We start from the raw sequence: 20,936 nt of genomic DNA, 5'->3' as shown, positions 1-20,936 counted from the left end.
AGTGAGACTCAGACAGCAGCAAGACAGATGGCCTGGGGGAGCCAGAGAGGCAGCATGGCTTGACACATGACCACCACATATGAAGGAGCAAGAGCCGTACAAGACGGTGGGGTGGGTGGTAACTGCGTCAGAAGAAATCCCAAGGACGGAAGGTGTGGGGAGGAAACCAACTATGAAACAGCAGGACCAGAGTGACGCAGAGACCTAGAGACAAGGAAGGCCGGAGTTGCCGTGCGCTTCTGAACGGTGAGGGAATTCACAGCACAACCCCGCAGACTCGGGGCTGGAGAATTCCCCTTTGTGGTGTATTAATAGCCTCATGTAGATCAGACAGGACAGTTACAAGCACCATTATCTGCTTCTTGTAAACCTGATCATAGGAGGGGCCCGGAGGGGTGTCAGGCCAGTGGAAAAGCAGAACTGTGCCCTTACAACGAAAGGCATCAACAACAAAAAACGGAAAGTCTGAGAGCACCAAAATAACCTGTCTGTGTAAAAGACAACTATAGTAAGCAGGGAGGAAGCTGCAGCTTGGTTCTCAAATGACTGGGCTGTGCAGAGGCAGACGCAGCTCTGCAAGGTCATCGACTGGATCCATCCACTGTCCTGCACAGCTACTGGTGCCCTTAGGAGGAACAGCTGGCCATCCTGTACTCATTGCACATGCACCTCAATGCAGGAATGCTTACACAGCAGGTTAACAAGGAACACGCTTGACCAAGAAACCGAATACAACATCCCAGGCTGAAGCAGGCTGCAGGACCCATGCATGTAAGCATCCAGAGAGCCCAGTGTGGGTGGAGCTTGCTACGTTCTCAAGGAAACCTAGTGGGAGAGTTAACACCATAAGGAAAACGGCTCCTTCTGGCGTTCTCCCATGTGTGTCACTAAACGAAAGAAGCAGACAGTTGTGCTGTCAGGGACCTGTATGCATCTGGATAAGCCACAAGGCTAGCGTGTTCAGCAATTCAAACCTACTTCCTTCTTCACACAGCCTGGTCCTTTCTCTCTGCAGATGCTTGGCTTCCTTGCAGCTATATGGCGCATACCCTGGCTGCTCTGCAAACCACTGCTTTTACAAAGTCTTGTTTGGAGGAAGGTTTTTACAAGCCCTCTACAGGACCCCAGTCACTTCCATATCCATTGCTTCCTTCCTTCCTCCCTCTTGGTTTGATCCCCCAATGCTCTTGGGCTGTTTGGACTTCGGGTTTGAACAGTGCTGCTCTGTCCAGTTCAAATCCATCAAGGTCGGTGACTTTTGCACGGCCTTTGTCTCTCCTCTCACTTTGCCTCCATTGCTTCTGACTCGGGTGCGCACTCTCTCCTTCGCTCTACTGCCAGCTCTTGCACCAGGACTTTCTACTCTTATCTGCTAAGATGGAACTGACCGACGCCGATGTCTACTCTCTTGCTGCTGTCCTGCGACTTCAAGGCTGTGGAGGCTGATATGGCTCCCAGGCAAGTTTAGCCTGACCCATGCTGAGGGGACAGCCTCCACAGACAGGGTGGGGCCAGCTCGCATCGAGGAACACGCAGCTGGCTCCAGTCCCTCTGCTGCTTGATCTGCCCTAATGGCAGCACAGCCTCTGAGGTAGCTCTCTGGCCCTGACACACCACATCGCTGTGTCTCTGTTACTTCTGGTACGCTGTGTGGTTTTAATTCTCAGCCTGGGACCAACAGAGCCAATTAACTAAGGCCCAGAGGGGCCTGTGGAGTCTAAAGCACCAACCAGGGACCACGCATGGAGTGGACCTAGGCCCCACACAGATGTAGCGAAGGGCAGCTCAGGCTTCATGTAGGTGCCCTAGTAAGGGGAGCAGGGGCTGTCTCTGACACGGACTGTGTTGCCTGCTTTTCGATCACGAGACTGCCTTGCCAGGCCACAGGGGAAGAGGACAGGCCCAGTTTTCTCAACATTTATTTAACTAGCAGGTAAGATGAGTGGGAAAGCAGACAGGAGAGACAACTGGACGGGAGGAAGCAGCTGCCAAGTTTGAGGTGCTCTCAAAGCCTGAACATTATCCTCAAAAGGGGCCACTGGAAACAAAAATCAAGTCGCTATGTCTGTATTTATAGCTTTATATTTTAAACCTATCTGTGCTTGATGATATAAGCTTAAATTCGCCCATGGGAATTGAACTTTTCAAACATTGGAACTTACAAGCAATGAAATAGAAACAATCACTCCGAAGACACTTCAGACGTAGCTTCATAGACAGTGGAAGTCCAGTGGAGAGCACTCAGAGGTGCAAACTTAATGACTTCTATTAAAAGCTTGTCAGTGTATGGTGGACGGACAGAGCTCCCCACTGGGCTAGCCCTGGCTAAGTTGTCAAGCTGTGATTTAGGACAGAGCTCCCTGCTGGGCTAGCCCTGGCTAAGCTGTAGAGTACTTCTTCACACTCTGTCTCCTCGGCAGCCTCTTCTCCCTCTCCCAAGGCTCTGGCTTGGCGTGGCTTACTCCTACCAAGCCCAAAGAGGTCTGTCCCAAGCCTCCTTTTCCTGTCAAGTGCTCTCTAGCGCACCCTGCATTGCGTAACGGGTCATTCTGAGGACTTAGTATTTTCTCTAACTTAGCCTGGGGGGAGGGGGCAGTACTGAACAAATACAAACATCAGAATGTAAAACATAATAATACGCCGTTTGCATAAGACACAGTAGCCAGGCAAGCGAGATGCAGGTAGATAAAAGTGTGGCACCTGATGGGCCAGAATGTAGATGTTGTGTCCAACGTCCTTTGGAGAGACGCCGTTGTCCCCTCCCTCCTCGTCCCCGTGGTCACACTCCAGGCCTTGGTTATAGGCGTTCTTCATCACGTCCACCTGCAACAAGAACACGATGGATAAGTGACAGGAATGGGGTCTGAGTGACGGCGGCAAAGCTTCAGACTGTCCGTGAGCTGCAGTTTAAAACCGGGGCGCTTCATGTCCTTCAAAGGTATGACGGCTCCAAATAAGCAAATGCTGTGGTTTCTCTCATATGCAGGCTCGAGACTTAAGTGTGTGTGCATGTATGTGTGTGCATGTGTACATGTGTGTGCATATGTGGGTGTGCATGTGTACATGTGAGTGTGTGAGTATGTGTGTGCATGTATGTGTGTATGTTCGTGCATGTGTGTGCATGTGTGCGTGCGTGCGTGCGTGTGTGTGTGTGTGTGTGTGTGTGTGTGTGTGTGCATGGGTATGGGCGTGTGTGTGTGTGTGCATGGGTATGGGCGTGTGTGTATGTGCGTGCGTGCGTGCGTGTGTGTGTGTGTGTGTGTGTGTGTGTGTGTGTGCGCATGTGTGTGGGCGTGTGTGTGTGCGTGCCTATCTGTATGATGTGGTGGTAGGAGACTGAGAAGAAAGGAAGAGAACTGAAAATAAAGATAAAATTTTTAAAAAATAAAAGGAAAAGTGGCTAAGACAGGGTAATAGAATACATGTGAAAAGAAAGGGCAGGTATTTGAGGGGAGGAGGAGACCAGCAAAGGGGAAGATGGACTAAGAAGAAAACCGTACAATGGCTTATGGCATAGCTTCCACTGTCAAACAGACAGAGCCTCGTGTTATCTGAGGGCGTTTGAGTAGGGAGATCGCCTCCCTAAGACTGGCCCAGGAGTATTTGCTGGATTGTTAATGGATGTGGGAGAGCCCAGCCCACTGTGGGTGTCACCACCCATAGGCAGGCAGGTCAGGGCTATACAAGAAGCCTGGTACAAGCCAGCAAGAGGCTTTCCTTTGTGGTTCCCCCCTTTCTTCCCTCAGTGACGAACCATTTCCTCCCCAAGTTGTCTTTGGTCATGATGTTTAACACAGAAGGAGAAATGCAACTAGTACAACTTATTTGGGCAAATATGCCACAATAAAACTAAAGTTACACACTAACTAAAACACAGTTTAAAACATACTCCTGAAAGCCATAGTCATTTAGATGAGCATCCAGTCAGAGTGTTACTGTGTTCTCTGTTTACTTTGAAAGTTTTTGCCTCTGTCTTTGAACTCCAGCTCTCTGAGGTCTCTGTGATTTAAGAGAATCTGGAATCCTGAGAAGTAGTCTCTATTTATCGAACACAGCAGTAAGCACTGAAGAACCTACAGTGGACAGGGAGAGCGTGCCTGATCAAGGGTTGTACTGTCCAGCAGGAAGGCCAGCATGTAAGAGGCAGGGACAGAGCACACAGTCTCTGTGATAGGTCTGGGGTAGGCCTGTGATGGGCCTGGGGTAGGCCTGGGGTGGGCCTGGGGTAGGCCTGAGGTAGGCCTGGGGTAGACCTGGGGTAGGCCTGGGGTAGGCCTGGGGTGGGCCTGAGGTAGGCCTGGGGTGGGCCTGGGGTGGGCCTGGGGTAGGCCTGGGGTGGGCCTGGGGTAGGCCTGGGGTAGGCCTGGGGTGGGCCTGGGGTGGGCCTGGGGTGGGCCTGGGGTGCGCCTGAGGTAGGCCTGGGGTAGGCCTGGGGTGGGCCTGGGGTGGGCCTGGGGTGGGCCTGAGGTAGGCCTGGGGTAGGCCTGGGGTGGGCCTGGGGTAGGCCTGGGGTAGGCCTGGGGTGGGCCTGGGGTGGGCCTATGATGGGCCTGGAACTCAGTCTGAGGCTTGGTCATGAAGGAGGGAGCAGATGGTAGGACAAGGGGTTAGTGACAGAGGAAGACATCTCCAAACAGTGAGTATGCAGTGCCATTACCATAAAAATGTGGTACCACCCTTCCTGTCACTCCCCCATAGCACCAGTGGTGTCACTGCTGTGAGGGGGACTCACTCACTCACTCACTCACTCATGGGAATGAGCTCCAAGCATCAAGGTCTGAGCATCTCTCCAGGTGTCTAGAGCCCAGTGCTTTTGAGGCCTGCCTGAGTGACATCATAGTTTGTGAGCCAGAGGGAGATGGATCGGAGCTTCTATCACAAGAAGACACAAAAAGGCGCTCTGTGGAGTCACCACCATGTCTCCCTCTTTCTGTGAGGCCAGGCATCACGTGATAGTTCATTCATAAGAGCAACTCACAGAACATACAAATCAAATTTATCTGTGCTTTTGGAAAAGCACAAACAAAACCTGGGGTTGTGGCGACCATGCTATCTTGCCTTCCTCACACATTGTTACCCCTTGTTTCCCTGAGGAACTGGCTTCCTTCCTCCTGAGGATTCCCATGAATGCTCAACTTTAAGACATACTTTTGACCCACAGACTGTGAATCTCCAGGGCTGAGCCCACGAATACTAACAGCCAACTATACCCAGAAATCGTCAAACCAAAGCCAAGAAATTCTATATTTATGTCTGTGCAAAAGGCATCTGTAATAGTTAAATAGAGTGTGCGGATTTAGTTAGAAAACTGCTTAAAGTAGATGAAACTAGCAAATCAGGCTGGAGAGATGTGTGCTTCCTGCTCTCATAGAGGACCCGGGTCAGTTCCCAGCCCCCGCATCCAGGAGCTTACGCCAGCCTGTAACTCTGGCTTCGGGGGATCCAACACCCTTTTCTAGCCTCCAAGTGCACCGTAACACATGTGACACGCACACATAAATAAAAACAGAAAAATAATTCTAAAATAAACAAGACCTAGCAACCCCTCCCCCACCCCCGGTGTGAGGACCCCTCTCCCACCCCCATCCCCTCCCCCTGGTGTGAGGATCCCCCCACCCCCCCTGTGTGAGTCCTTGTCTTGCTCCTGCCAGGCCAGCTGCAGCTGTGGAGATGCTAGCCTGACCTTGACCTGACAGAGCCTGGGGAAATGCTCTTACCAGTTCCCTGGGCCTCATGTTGAAGAGGATTCTCTCTGCGTTTTCGCTGTCATGTCTGCTCTCCATGATGGCCAGCAAAAGCTTTGAGGCGTTGTCCTGGGGACAAGGACCTGGTCAGTCCACACGCAAAGTCCGCGTTGCACTTCAACATCCCCCCCCCCCAAAATAAAAGCAGTGAGTCATGAAAGATGGGGGTGGGGTGATGTAAAATCACGGGTGTTTTAAGTGGGACACTGACTAGACTCTGCATTAAACAGAACTACATTTTTTCTCAGTGCTTCCTAAATTGGATTTCTCTGACGGTGCTTTAACAAGACAACCAGGTGAACAGGAAGCAACGGCTCTCTTGTGGACACCACACATAAAGAATTTAGCACAACTACTTTAAAAAATAAAACAAAGCAATGCATCAGTAGCATACTGAAACTGCACGCGCACTTGTGCGTCATCAGTGACAATCACTACATGAAGATGTAAATTCATGAGTTAGAAATGCATTGGCGGCGTGCTGGCAGCCCGCTAGTCTCATCAAGTGTTTTATTCAGCGTGAGGTGGGGAATACCATCTCCCACCATCCTCCTAACGAAGAGTGGAAGTGGTTTACGTTGCTGCATGTGTCCCCATTTTCCTTATAATCATGCTATCTCATGTTGTTGCTTAAGGTGTTCAGCCCTACATGGCTCCCGAGAGCTGCACCAGAAGCGCTCTGTCCCCCTTAGATAGAACCTTGCTCTGTACAGACCGCTGCTGAGACTGTGAAGCAGACAGACAAAGACGCTTTCAGAGACTCAGAGTCCGCATGTCTTTAGAACGACAGAAGTAAGCTGAGTCCATGTCTGCTGTAAGTGGACAAAACACTAAATTGGTAAGACTGTGTGAAATAACTCTGCTTAGGTTTGGTTCCGCATTCTGTCGAAAGCTCCCAGAACTCCATGATGCCTCCTTTAAATGGTAACTAATGATTCCAAAGATCCCAAAGGGGGACTGACTGGTCACGCAACTGCTACAGCCATCACGAAGAATTTCAGTATGGGGAGTGGGATTCTTTTTTTTTTCTTTTTTCTTTTTCATATTTCATAGATATTTAAAATCCTACAATCCATTTCATAATCTATGGTCCAAACAATATACCCTAAACATACGGCACAGGGGCTTGAGGAGAAGGTATGTCCCTACAGCTGTGTGAGCAGACCCCACAGAGGTCAGAGGTCACACCTTGGCAACACTGGCTGTGTCCTCTAATGAGCCACATGTTGCAGGCCAATAGAAAAGGGTTTTAAGAGGCATGCAGTTTCTGAACGCCATTCAGTGTGGTACTTTTAGCCAGTTTCCTTTCTCATACTTTCTGAGAACAGGAGGAAACCTTGCAAATAACCTCCTGAAATCTGAACCAACTTGGAAATACACAAGCCTGGATGTGCTGAAGCACCCAACACAAGTAGTCCTCCTGCGAAGAGGGGATGCTCCTGTGATTGAGGGGATGCTCCTGCGAGGAGGGGATGCTCCTGCGAGGAGGGGATGCTCCTGCGAGGAGGGGATGCTCCTGCGAGGAGGGGATGCTCCTGCGAGGAGGGATGCTCCTGCGAGGAGGGGATGCTCCTGCGAGGAGGGGATGCTCCTGTGAGGAGGGATGCTCCTGTGAGGAGGGGATGCTCCTGCGAGGAGGGGATGCTCCTGCGAGGAGGGATGCTCCTGCGAGGAGGGATGCTCCTGCGAGGAGGGATGCTCCTGCGAGGAGGGGATGCTCCTGCGAGGAGGGAATGCTCCTGTGAGCAGGGATTTTCTTTCTAGAGGAAGCCGGACTCTTTCTAGGTAAGGCACAAACATCCCACCACTTAACAAATGTGGTGCTTTGCCTTCACAGGCCAGTTACAAAAATGAAAATACAAAGTGAAGGATGAAACAAATCAGAAAAATTCATAAAGCCATACACTAAATGAATATATAAAGCATATTTAAAACTATAGTTTGTATAATATAGTATACAGATATATATTATATACAATAAAATATAATTATATATTATAATATACAAACTGTAATATATAATCCATAGATAATCTATTTATTATATATAAAATATAATTATATATGAATTATATTATGTCACATAGTATACATTTATAGTGCTATATGATATCAAAGGTATATTACTAAAATTATGAACAATTAAACCATCAAATCTAGGAATCAATTTTACAAATAATTTATTATTTAAAGTGCTTCATCTCATGAACTGTCACAAACTTGCCAACATATATAACCTGTTCTCTTTCAGGCAATAACATAAAATTTTTAGATTTAAAAGGTTACTCATTTTAGTCTTCAAGTATAAACCATATTTAAAGCATTTCAAGAGAAGCAAACACATTTGCTCCTTAAGATGCACTTAAGATTTATCTGACTGCCACGTGTTTGAATAACGCATGCTACTGAGATGAATAAAAACTAAATAACCCATTTTTAAAAGAAATTCAATTTGAATAATAGTATTTTGGTTCGTTAAATCACCATTACTTTCCAGTGTAAAATCTGGATTTGTAAGTAACCCATACACCGACACTCTGTGTTGAGTTGATGCGTCGTGTCATCCAGCTCCTCGCTCACTCAGCCGTGTTAGGAGAGAACGCAGCTCTGTTCTCTAATGAACCACACACCGCAGGGCCAATAGAAAGGGGCTTTAAAATGTGCCCATTTAAACAAACGACGAGTTCCAAAGGCAAAGGCCTCTGGATGTTGTGGTCTCAGGAATTATGTTAAAGTTAAGTGTCATAGAGATGGCAAAGTCCTTACAGAGCCTCCACGTGGGCTGGGTGCTCACTAGCTGAAGCAGAGGCACGCGGAACAAAGCCAGGGAGGCGCCTCCCATGTCGGGTGGACAGGGCTGGGGGATGGTTGGTGTGGGGGCGTGAGCTCTTATAGACACTAAAAACACAAATTGAGCCCAGCACTGGCTCCACAGTACAACCCACTGTGTACAAACAGCACTGTGAATCCTCCTTGGCTACCAACTCGCCTGCATGTTTTACCTAATTTCCTACGAGGTTGGATAGTCCTGGCTTTACAGAAAATGCATTTAACCGTGTGGTGAGTTTTGTTTTTACGTGCTACACACAAATGCAGGTGCACGTGAGGCTGTAACCAAATCTTAGTTGTCTCCTTAGGTATGCACCCACATTGCTTGTGAGATAGGGTCTCTCAGTGGCGTGTGGCTCGCTAACTAACAAGTGGCATGTTGGCAGGCCAGAGACTCCCAGAGATGCTCCACTTCAGCACTAGATTGGAAGGCCATGCCATCACACCGTGGTTTCCGGGGGTCAGGATTGTAAGGCCATGCCATCACACCGTGGTTTCCGGGGGCCAGGATTAGAAGGGCACGCCATCATACTAGGGTTTCTGGGGGTGAGGTTTGAGCATTGTACTAACTGAGCTGCTCCCTCACCCCTGTGGCTGTTTTCCCAGTGCAAACACTGAACAGAATGACGTGGCCTTAAGAAGCTTATCTTACTTCAATATCACTTCTTAGCATGTAAGATCTATGTAGGCTGTTGTGGCTTATTTATCTATTTTTGTTGAAACAGAAACATCTGAATTCCATTATGCTCTTGAGTTTTGATAGATAGAATTTTCTGCAGGCGTGTACCAGGCACTGGATGAGCACTGTGATTGGGGGGCGGGGCTAGGTTCTACCGTAACACAGAAAGCAGGAAGAAAGACAATGATGTAAAATGCACCATCTCTAGCACAGAATGCTAGTGACAGAACACAGTGACTGCGGCTCTAGGTCAGTCACACCTTCCCTGGCACACAGAGTGCCTTGTGAGGTAAACTGCCCTTCCTGTACACCCTGAGTTGAGACGGTGATAGTTTCTTGCTTTGTACAATCACTTGGAGACTTGGAGCTCCCTCTGAATGCGGCGAGCACTCGGAAAGCGCTGGGCCACCCTACCTTCAGCTGCAGCACCAAGTCCATCCGGTACCTGCCCAGAGGGTTGATGTCATTCAGAATCAAGGCGATGATGATGTCAATCCCATTCGACTCGTGGGTGGCGATGCAGGTCTAGAAAAGGAGACGTCGGTAAAATGACATGCTGTTTTTGACACAACACTAGAAACACTAGCAGAAGACTTGAAACTTTCAAACACCATGTACAGACGATGCTGGACATTTGAATTGGTTTTTTTGGGTAGAGTCTATTAATTGGCTGGTATGGGTAAATGCCCCTGGGCACAGAAGACCAATTCACCATGAGAAACACCCGTATTTGACATGAACTGCAGACTTTCAAAGATAACCGGGTAAGTCAATAAATCTCAGCAGACCCACCAACATGAAAGGAGATCCCTAAGCTGAATTTTAAGGTACAATCAACCTAAAAACACAAGAAACAGGCAGACTCGTGAGTGAGTTTCACAAAACTCACAGAGCAGATGTTTCTGCAGCTGGGTGGTGGGGAAGCTCACAGGACTCTTGAACTTAAGTGTCTGTGGAGGGTGTGATTGTGCAAGTGCAAACACACCCAGAGAGAACCACAGGCACGCTCTGAGGGGGTCAGTCCAGCGCTCGAGGATTTCGAGCTTACTTCTATGGAAGCACCAGGAAGGCCACATCCATGGGACCAGGCTACCAAGCCACACGAGCAGATTGAGAAACTGAAACCCTGTTGAGTCACACAAGAAAAGGGCTGCCCCAGCCAGCAGGACAGCTCGGCCTGTGCCTTGTGTCTCCTCCTACACAGACATCAGGGCAGAGCAAAGGAACTCCTGTGCAACACTGACATTATGCCCTGAGGCTTTTCTGCTCGTGAAAACATCTGCCGAACTCGAAGGGAATCTTTTTCAAATCCTTTCTGGACTTTGCTTAAAGACCTTCCGTGCATTTTCAGAGACCTGGAATGGTCCAGGGAGGGCACGTTGTTTTATTATATGGTTTTACTCTGAGAGTTTATGTGGTTTGAGTGTAGTTCTTTCAAAACTCAACTCCATCTGCATACCACAAAGTAGGGAACATTCTGACAGACTTTTCACAAAATGGCAAAATATTGAAATAAATGTGTAATATGCATATTTTCTTTTTTATAGACAGAATATTATCAATAAAACCCAACCTCTGAATCTGCATACTTTGTCTTGACTTTAAATCAACAGGCAAGGATGTCTTTATCATTGCTATAGGAAACTAAAATATAATCTTGAAAAATAAAAGGAAAATATCTACAGGCTCTTTTAGTGCCCTAAGCACAGTACAGAGAAGAAAAACACCATTATAACAACAATCAACATGGTCCCACCGTATGGATCCACAGATGTATGTATACCGTGTGTGTGCACACAGGGACAGTATGTGTGTGGACAATCAGTCTGCAACAGAAAAGCTGACTTTCTTACATTTTCTTTTTATACCAACCACTGATGTTTGGTGTCAATCACAGCTTTAAAGTTTATGTCCAGAAAGGTTTGACGTGGACCATGCCTGCTCCAAGGTGCTTAGTCTATGTTAAACAATTGTCAGGATGTCAGATGACATTATATCCTTTTTCCCCTACATGTTATGTAATGTCTTCTCCCATAATGGCTCTGTAGAGCAAGGCAGAGCATTCTGGGAGCCAGAGATGAATGCTGGGTCTCTAACTTGTGCATGTACACCAACATGAAAAGGACACACTGTTTGGGCCCCAAAAGTCCATAACTTTGCTGCAGTACCTTCGCAGTGTGTCAGCGTGCTGCCATCAACGACAGCAGTGAGACCCGCATTATAAGCTTACTGTGTGTATATAACACAGATAGTATACACCCTAACACGCACACACAATGTAGTGGAGCCAAAGCCACGGCGAGTTGACCCCACACATCTGGAGAGATTTCCCTATAGAGAAAAAGTCAACATTGGGAAAAAAGATAGAATAACCCTTCATTCAGTAACTCCATTTATCTTAAATATTTTCATGAAAAATTTTCTTTCACAATGAAGTTTGAAGTGTAGCCTATTCTACATATAAGATGCGGGCCCACGATTCAGCCTTTGCATGCGTGTGAGAAAAGGAGCGATGCCTGGCAGAGTAAGCGAGAAGGCTTCCCTGGCATGCGAGGCTGGCTCCGTGCCTGGCCTGGCACGCCGCTCCTAAGTCATGGACCCTGTCACATGATGCAGCTCCGCTGCCATTGTTACCTGGTTTTCATGGCACGGGCCCTGGCAGTACTCGGTCAAGCTCTCCAGAGTCTGGTTGACCAGAGCTACGTTCTTCTCGTTGATGTAGAGCCCCAGCAGCCCGAGGCCGCCCGTGGTGCTGCCGCAGATGCAGTCCAGAAACTGGAGCGTCTCACAGACGAGGTTATAGTTCGTTTTGTTGCTCTGGTTCCTCAAGAAGTTCTGGAGGGTGAAAAGAAAACGCAACTGAACGATTGAAAGCAAAACAGAGGAAAAAAGGGTGGGAGTGCTGGTCATGTTCAGTGCGTGCTCTCTCTCTCTGTCTTTCTCTGTCTCTCTCTGTCTGTGTGTGTGTGTGTGTGCGTGTGCGCGCGCGCGTGCGTGCACGCACATGCACACATTTCTCAATAATTTCCAGTAGAGAATTCAAATGGTCTTTATAAGAAAGCGGGCCAACCTGGGGGGAGGGGACCAGCCAAGGAGGGGAGTAATGAGAAAGTGTAACGGGGTGTAACTGTGGCCGAGCATATGTATGTATGAGAATTTCATAATGAAGCTCACTGTTCTTCAAGCTAATTTTAAAACTAGGAAACATTTGAGTGTCGACGCGCTAAGGTTCTCTTAATGGAGAGAGGCCCCTTGGGTTACAGCAACAGCACCTTGTAAGAACAAGTCACAATGAACACTGCCATCACTGTATACCTACAGAAGGCAGAAATAAGTGTGAAAATGGAAAGAAGGACAATAGAAAGCGGACCATGGAGGCCGAGTCCAGCTTCCGAGCGACCCACCCCCAGCAACCCTGCCGCTGCACTGTGCGGTGGTCGTCAGGTCACAGGAGGGCCACATGAAAGCTTTCCAGGAAGCAGCCCTAAATCTGGGTGCATACACCCAAAAGAGTCGCTGTTCACTGCCTGCTAGCACAGAAAGTGTCACAGCAAAAGCTGGTTCCTCCTCCTGGCCATGTGACGGTTTGGGATCTTAGGAAACACTTCATATGCAGGGATAAGCATCACAAAGCAAGAACATTGTAGAAACATCTAAAGTTACTGGACAGAAAAAAATCAAACACTATATAATGTACATTCTCTTGAACGGAAAGGAGGCTTACGTGCACATATGAATTTGTGCATAGAATTTTCTAGAAGAAAACAGTCTGTTATTAGTGCGCTTCCTTTGGGGATGAGGCAAGGGAAAGAACATGAAGAAAAAGGTGAGGAGAGAGAGTTTTTGTTTTAATGTACTTACAGGTAGCTATTTACTTAGTTTAGTTTGGTTTTGCTACTTGTTCTTAATAATACTGTGGTAGTCATCTTCTGCAGCCTTTGAACCACACTTCCGCGCATAACACAAAGTCAGACATTACACCATCTATTCTGTTCATCTATGGCCCACACTGTCGGGGTGCATGGGTTGGAACTAGCAGGCCAGCACACCCTACAGAAGCTTGGTCTAACCTGCGGCCTGCGGGACCCCGTGAGCTCTGCCCTCCCCCCTGCCCCGCCCGTCATTCATTCTGGACAGCATTCGAGCTGAACCTACCGTCTCCTGCCTTCCAGATACAGTGAACACAGATCCCCACTCTGCGACTCTGTGTGGACAGACACACAGATGACCCAGTGCCTTCATGGGAATACGAGGTAGGAGACCCTATGCAGGACCCACTGCGGAAACCTCAGCCAGCTCACTCTAATTCGTTAGTTAACCCATCTGCCAGCTATGCTAGCTAGCAGCATGGCAAAGCGGGCTGGCATGGTGGCCAAGTTTCTTTCTTGGAAGCAGTCTGCCAAATGGAGACTCTAGCCCTCCCTCAGACAGGGCAGTCACATTTGTACAGTGTCCCAGGCAGTGCACACAAATAAAGCCAGAGAGGCAGTCAAAGTTTCCAGGCAACCCCAGTCCACACATCCGACAGAGGAAATGTTAGTGGTGGAGATATTCTGATGTGGGCTCCATTAATTTGCTAAGCAACTTTCACTGTTATTAAAAATTCCTTATATCACTTTGCTTCTAATGAGACATAAAAAATATGTTCAATATGGCGGCCAACAGCTATGGACTGGGAGAGATATAGACAACTGAGTCTAAAACTGTGAAAGGGGATGAGACAAAGATGCTCTTCCTGAACAGGCACCACTGAGGCGGGGACACGGAGCTCAGTGGAACTAAGAAGATGTGACGGCTGGACCACAGAATCAACACGGCACTGTGGCCTTTGTTGGCCATTTCTCGAGGATACTGCAAAGTCATATATCAGTTTCACTTGAGTCAGGTTACTTGCAGCAGCAGGCACTCCCTTGCCACAGGGGGAAGACATACCTGAACAGTGGCAGGCAGGTTCCCGCACTCCCCCGCCACATGGGGAAGACATACCTGAAGCTCCCGGTTGTGGTTCTCACACAGTAACTGCAGGAACCGGAGGATGGGCCTCATGATGGTGATGGCGGGGCTCATGGTAACTTCCTCTGCAGACTTTTCCTCCGCACTTCCTGCTTCCTGTCCCGGGCATATCATGTCCACCTCCGGGTCCATTTCTCTTCTGTACACACAGTAGGCCTTGGACGTAGCTGAAGATGCCTCTGTTAATTGCCCTTTCATCCCCTCTTTCAAATGTAGTGACGAATCTCTCACTGGAAAGCAAAGCAGGTGTTGTATTTCTTGGCTAACTTTTTTCTTTTTTGACCAAAAGGAAAATAAAAACCCAACAACAATAGAGATTCAAATTTTCCCGTAACTGAATTTTAAAATTACCTACCAAGAGGTCCAATAATTTCCTGAAAGGAACTTGAATAACAACTAAAAAGTTAACACAGTGACCAGAAGAAAAGGTCTCAATTCTTAGGCAATTTCAGAATTTTCTGATATATACATGTATATCACAAAGACACATAAGCATGTGAGTAGTCATGTACAAATGGCTTTACAAGGGTACATCAAAGGGCCGGAGAGGTGACATCTCAGCTGCTTTTCTATTCTTGTGATAAAACACCATGACCAAAAGTAACTTGGGGAGCAAAGGGTTAATTTCCTCTTACAGCTCTCAGACCACACTCCATCACTAAGGGAAGTCATGACAGGAACTTAAGGCAGGAACCTGGAGGCAGGAGCTGAGGCAGAGGCCATGGAGGGTGCTGCTTACTGGCTTGCTCCTCCTGGCTTGCCCAGCCCTGATTTCTTATAGAACCCAGGACCACCAGCCCAGGGATGGCACCACCCACCACGAGCTGGGCCCTCCCACATCAGTCATTAATCAAGAAAATGCCCCACAGACACGCCTACAAGCCAATCTTACGGAGGCATTTTCCCAATTAGGATTCTCTCTTCCCTGGTATGTCTATGCATCAAGTTAACAAAACCCAACTAGCACAGAGCACTTGCTGCTCTCCAGAGGGCTGAGTTCAGTTCCCAGCCCCCGCGTTAGGCTGCCCAGAGCCTCCTGTAACTCCAGCCTCTGGGTATCCAACACTGTCCTCTGCCGTCTGCAGAACCCACACGCATGTGGCACACACACAGAAAACAAGAACGTACCAAGAAACGTGTGTGTGCACACTCACCTAAGAATCCTGTAGATCTCGTGAAAAAAAAAAATGACACATTGCAAAATGATAACAACTCTACAGTTTGTATTTAACTGGCAATAATTTAGTTATTTCAAATACAAACAGTTTATAAATTCTGTCCACAGAGTTTTCTTTCTGTGCTCAGAAAGCTTTGGGCAGTTTTCTTTACTGCACAGAACAATGAACTCAAACATCTTTCATGTTACTCGTTGCTTCTACCCTGATTAAACGCCAATTTAGTTTGGTCCTTCAGGATTATTCTAAGGTCAATCCCACCACCAAAATCCTCTATAGATAGAAATCCACACTAGAAACACTGGGAATAATTAAACCACAAGAAGAAAGAGGACAATGCTACGTGCGATTCAAATGCGTCATTACTTTTTTCTCTCATGCCATTCTCCCAGGTACCCAGGAAGCCCCTCACCTCTCATCCTCGGGCCCAAGGCCATGAGGTCATTGGCATAGGTTCCCAGGAAGCCCCTCACCTCTCATCCTCAGGCCCAAGGCCATGAGGTCATCGGCATAGGTTCCCAGGAAGCCCCTCACCTCTCATCCTCGGGCCCAAGGCATTGAGGTCATTGGCATAGGTACCCAGGAAGCCCCTCACCTCTCATCCTCGGGCCCAAGGCCATGAGGTCATTGTCATCATCTCTCTTCTTGGTCCCTAAGTCTATGGTGTTGACAGTCACTGTGGACCTGATCTCTTTCTGAGCAGCCTTCATCCGATCATAAAGGACTTTGAAGAATTTTTCTGACTTTTTTTGTTCATGCAACTGCTGGTAGAAAGAATACTGCAGAGAAAGCATAGTTTGAAATATCAATCCCTGAGGCAAGAAGATAGCTTATTCTGAAGTCAACACAGGCCTTACAGATAAAAGCACACAGTGAGCTGCCTTTTATTTATTTCCACAAATGAACAAGTTTTCAGTCTCTGATTCCACTTAATCTGTACTAATAATACATGCCATTATATTAATAATAACAGCTAGAGTTTGCTGAGCACCTTCCATTAAAATGTAACCTATTTTATAATTTATTAGGTATATCCTTCCTGCATGTATGTTTTTAATTGCAATAGTACAGTGTCATTAAATAATTTTTAGTCTGATAGTATTATAAAGCCATGCACTGATCCAGCACACATTTATTGAAAGCCTACTATGTGTTGGGTCTTATACTGCTGCTGGAGACAAAACAAAAATAAACTTGACATACCTCTACCCACATGAGTTTGTAATACAAAGTGAGATGTGGCCACACACTTCTGAGTGCCCTACATAAATAATGGTTCTCTACTAGATGACAGAGTTATTTTTTTTCCTTGTATCTAACTGATAGTAAATTTAATTTAGGTTGTGTTACCATGACAACCTCACTCATGGGAACCCACTGGCAAGTAGATATTAAGCTATTTTACTACTTCATAAATTATGATGCTTTAAGTGTAGTTTAGGGGGAAACAACTGAAAACAACTCTAATTTATCATTAATAGTTGCAGAGAGGAGTTAAGATCAAATGTGTGGTAAGACGCACCCTAGTGATACAAGGTAACACTGAGCTGTGGGTACCAGCCACTGTCTATGCAGTAACTTTGTACAAGAATCCAGAGGAACTGGCAGGAGACGGAGTGGGATTTGTACTGCAGAGGAGATGTGATCCAACTAGACAGAGAAATTCTAAGCCTATCAATAATAAGATATTGATATAAAAAATAGTACATAGAGGAGGAAGAGGGTAAAAATCAGTACAGATAGCAGCCCTTTAGTGAAGGACAAAGGGATTTCTGTGCACTTATTGAGGAACAGACAGTGTGAAGGAGCACTTTAAGACCCACATGATTTTCTGATCAAGCGGAACTGGCCATACAGAGGCAGGTTGGGAGATGTAACAGTCACTGACATGTCTTCCTAAGGGAAGGACTGGAGCTGGTCCCCACTAACACAGGTCACACACGTGCCCGCCTCGACGTTTCTTACATGTGCAGCATCTACACACAGTGAACTCTACACAGCCTTCAGTGTAGCTTCATGTTTGTCAGGGGACACTCCTTAGCAGAGAGCTAGCAACCTCTTACAGGAGCAGGAAAAAAAAAAAGTCCATGGTAACCATGGCAACCGCACTGCAACAGTCAAGCTGGTTCTGATGGCTTGCAGGATAAACGCTGCCCCCACAGACCTCTATGATCCCACAAATTAAACTGATGTTTGAGTGCTAATCTTTTTTCAATATAGCGTGGCTGGGAGGTGAAGCAAGGCTGTAACACGTTAGTGAGGAAGTCACCGGAATGTTCCAGCTCTATAAAGATGAAGCTCTTTAGTTAAGGGTCCATCCACACCTGCCACATCACAGATGCTGTCAGCCCAACATTTCCTTCCGTCCACATTGTATTGATTTAAAACTGAGGCGCTGGGAAGCAGACAGAGTTGCATGTGCTATACAACCCATCGCTGCAGCACAAATGAATGATACTTTTTACAAACCAGGCCTCTACAGCGCAGAACCCAGCTGGACGCCTGATAAATAAAGCACGTGTCACGGGTTAGTCAGAGGGCATGGCTTCTACCCAAAGACACGGACAACTACGGACAACACAGAGTGTCAGAGGAAACGCTGAGGCTTTCGGCTTCCTTTCCTGTTACTGTGATAAAACGCCCTGTCAGAATAAACTTGGGGGAGACAGGGGGGCTTGTTCGCTCACTGTTCTAAGTTAACATTGGCCATAGCAAGGACGTCGCAGAAGCAGGAGCTGGAGGGAACTGGGCACAGCCCATCCGTGATCAGTAATGAACACAGGCCTGCTGTGCTGGCCCCGCCTTCTCCACTCTTACAGGGTTCAGGATCCCCTGCCTAGGGAATGGTGGCGCCCCGCAGCAGGCATGTCCTTCCACATCAGTCAGCGCAATCAAGACAATCCCCACAGGCACAAGGGCAGGCCAACCTCATCTAGACCAACTAGTCCTCAGAGAGGCCTTCCTCCCAGGCCACTCTAGATTGAGTTGACAATTGCCAGTGCCCATCCCACTGAGAAAGACAAAGGCTCACATGAGGTGGTCAGCTGCTGCCCCTTCCTGTGGCTACGCAAACAGAAGGAGAGGTTCATTGCGGCTAGGGGCGCAGAATCTGGAGCCAGGCAGCAGGAGCACAAATCCCAGCTCCGCCTCTAATCAGCCAGGGCGGGAACTTAGGTCTGCTTGCTTCTAATTTGGTGATCTAGGATAATACACATTATATCACAGGCTGTTTGAGGATTAGCCAGACTAATATATATATAAGGATGGCTCCTGGTACCCAATAAATAGCCTTCGTGTTTTATTTCTTTTCCCTTTTGAGACAGAGTCTTACTCTATGGCCCAGGTTAGCATCAAGGTGATCCCCTGGCTCAGCCTCCAGAGCCCTGGGAACACAAGTGTGAGCCACAGCACCTAGCTTTTATCTTCTCATTATTAGTGTTTGAAGCTGTAATTTCCTCTATCCACCTCTACTAGCCCACACCTAACAAGTACATCGGGCCCAGGGAGTAATTCGTGTCGTGAGGAAGGGGTTCACGCTGGTTCGGAATTACAGAAGCATGGTGTCTTAGCTAGCCCATGAGGCTGAAGGTGAAATTAAGAATATAAAACTGAGGGCTGGAGAAATGGCTCTGTAGTTAGGAGCACGCGTCGCTCTTACAGAGGCCCCAGGTTCAGTTCTTAGCACCCACACGGAGCCCACAGCACTATATAACTCCAGCCTCAGAGGCCCCAAGCTCTCCTGGCCTCCACAGGCACTGCATGTATGTGGTGCTTAAATACATACAGGCACCCAACATACACACAGATAAAAATACATCTTTTATGTAAAGTGTTTAGGGGCTGACAGGAGTCTAGGGCAGTGCTTGGTGTAGAACACCTGCATAGTGCCTGCATTTGAACCCTTGTCCCCAGGCAGCGGCGCTGTTTGTACGGTTATGAAATGTTAGCATTTGAAGCCTTGCTTGCTTGACAAAGGACATCATGAGGTCAGGGGGCTTTGAGGGTCTATACAGCCTCACCCCACTTCCAGTTTGCTCTCCCTCCCTGCTTCCTGTGTGAGGATGGAAAAGTGATCTTTCCGCTTCCTGCCCCAGCCACCTGCTGCTGTGCTTCCCCACGGTTACAGATTCTCCCTCAGGAACCATAGGCTGCACAAACTTTTCCTTCTGTGAGCTGCACTGGTCCCAGGGAGGGAGACACCTGAGTCGCTAAAGGGAGTCAGACTCAGCTGCTCTGATCTAGACCTCTTAAAGCCACAGCGGACATCTGGGGACTCCATGATGTACCTAAGTCAGGAACCAAAACAGCAGAACATACCAAGCAATGTCTCTTAGCCCACTGAGGAGTCCTGTGCGCAGCACTGCGCTGGTGCTGTTTCTGCAGCAGGGATGGGTGAGATCTTTTTGATCTGTTTGTTTGTTTTGCTGCTGCATAAGGGCTTGAACCTATAGCCTCAGAAATACCCCACACATGTTTACTACTGAGCCACACACAGCCCCACTTCACCTTCTACCTTTACATTTGAGGCCAGCTTTCAGTGTGTTCACCAGTCTGGCCTTCGGCTGGTCTGTAGCTCAAGCCTCCCTTGAACCTGTGAAACTCCTGCCTCAGTCTCCTGAGTAGCTGGGATTACAGGCTTGTATCACTAGCCTAGAATGTGTATGTGGTGTGTGTGTGTGTGTGTGTGTGTGTGTGACTGTCTGTCTGTCTGTCTGTCTGTGTGTCTCTGTGTGTCTGTGTGTCTCTGTCTCTGTCTGTGTGTCTCTGTGTCTGTGTGTCTCTGTCTCTGTCTGTGTGTCTCTGTGTCTGTGTGTCTCTGTGTCTGTGTGTCTCTGTCTCTGTCTGTGTGTCTCTGTGTCTGTGTGTCTGTCTGTGTGTGTGTCTCTGTGTGTCTGTGTGTCTGTGTGTCTCTGTGTCTGTCTGTCTGTGTGTGTGTCTGTGTGTCTGTCTCTGTCTGTGTGTGTGTCTGTGTGTCTGTGTGTCAGTGTTGTATGTGTGTCTGTGTGTCTGTGTGTCTGTCTGTGTGTCTGTGTGTGTCTGTGTGTCAGTGTTGTATGTGTTGAAGCTATAAAGCTCTATGAAAACAGAAGCTAGGCTATCGCCCCCACACATACATTAAACAATGTTAAAAATTAGCTGGAGATACACAGTGTAAGACAGACAATAAAAACGGGCACAGAGAAGACACCAAGCCAGAACCCCGTGCTGTGAGGCTCACCGTGGAGCAGGTGCCACACGCTCAGCTAGATGACCAGGCCTCGTCAAGACCAGTCACACACAGACACATCCACCAGTGAACAATTACTGAGCCCTGGAGAGTTCCCAGGAGCACAGAGATGAAGTGTGCTCCACAGCGTCAAGGGTCTTTAAGCTGCTAGTGGAATCTGGGGCACACCTGGAGAGGCATGGTGACGTGAGAGTAGCTCTGCCCAGAGCACCAAGGATCACAACGAGGTCACGTGGCAACTAGCAGTCAGTTCTGCCCAGTGGGATGGC

The 20,936-nt window shown here is 47.8% G+C and overlaps 1 protein-coding gene across 2 annotated transcripts in view; it reads right to left on the bottom strand.

Moving 5' to 3' along the window:
- Nucleotides 1–20,936, bottom strand: part of ITPR2 (inositol 1,4,5-trisphosphate receptor type 2) — a 409,555-nt gene that overhangs the window by 125,421 nt on the left and 263,198 nt on the right. For both annotated transcript variants that reach the window (XM_084764875.1, XM_084764876.1), the window contains exons 40-45: nucleotides 16,036–16,219; nucleotides 14,239–14,495; nucleotides 11,887–12,087; nucleotides 9,667–9,777; nucleotides 5,718–5,813; nucleotides 2,701–2,823 (exon numbers count right to left, since the gene is read on the bottom strand). In XM_084764875.1, coding sequence (XP_084621001.1) covers nucleotides 2,701–2,823; nucleotides 5,718–5,813; nucleotides 9,667–9,777; nucleotides 11,887–12,087; nucleotides 14,239–14,495; nucleotides 16,036–16,219 — 972 coding nt within the window. The remainder of the gene's footprint in view (nucleotides 1–2,700; nucleotides 2,824–5,717; nucleotides 5,814–9,666; nucleotides 9,778–11,886; nucleotides 12,088–14,238; nucleotides 14,496–16,035; nucleotides 16,220–20,936) is intronic.

This window comes from Acomys minous (genome assembly GCF_964271855.1).
Source record: "Acomys minous genome assembly, chromosome: 17".
Lineage (NCBI taxonomy): Eukaryota > Metazoa > Chordata > Mammalia > Rodentia > Muridae > Acomys > Acomys minous.
The sequence above is the reverse complement of the archived record's forward strand: the minus strand, read 5'-3'. Positions and strand labels throughout refer to the sequence as shown.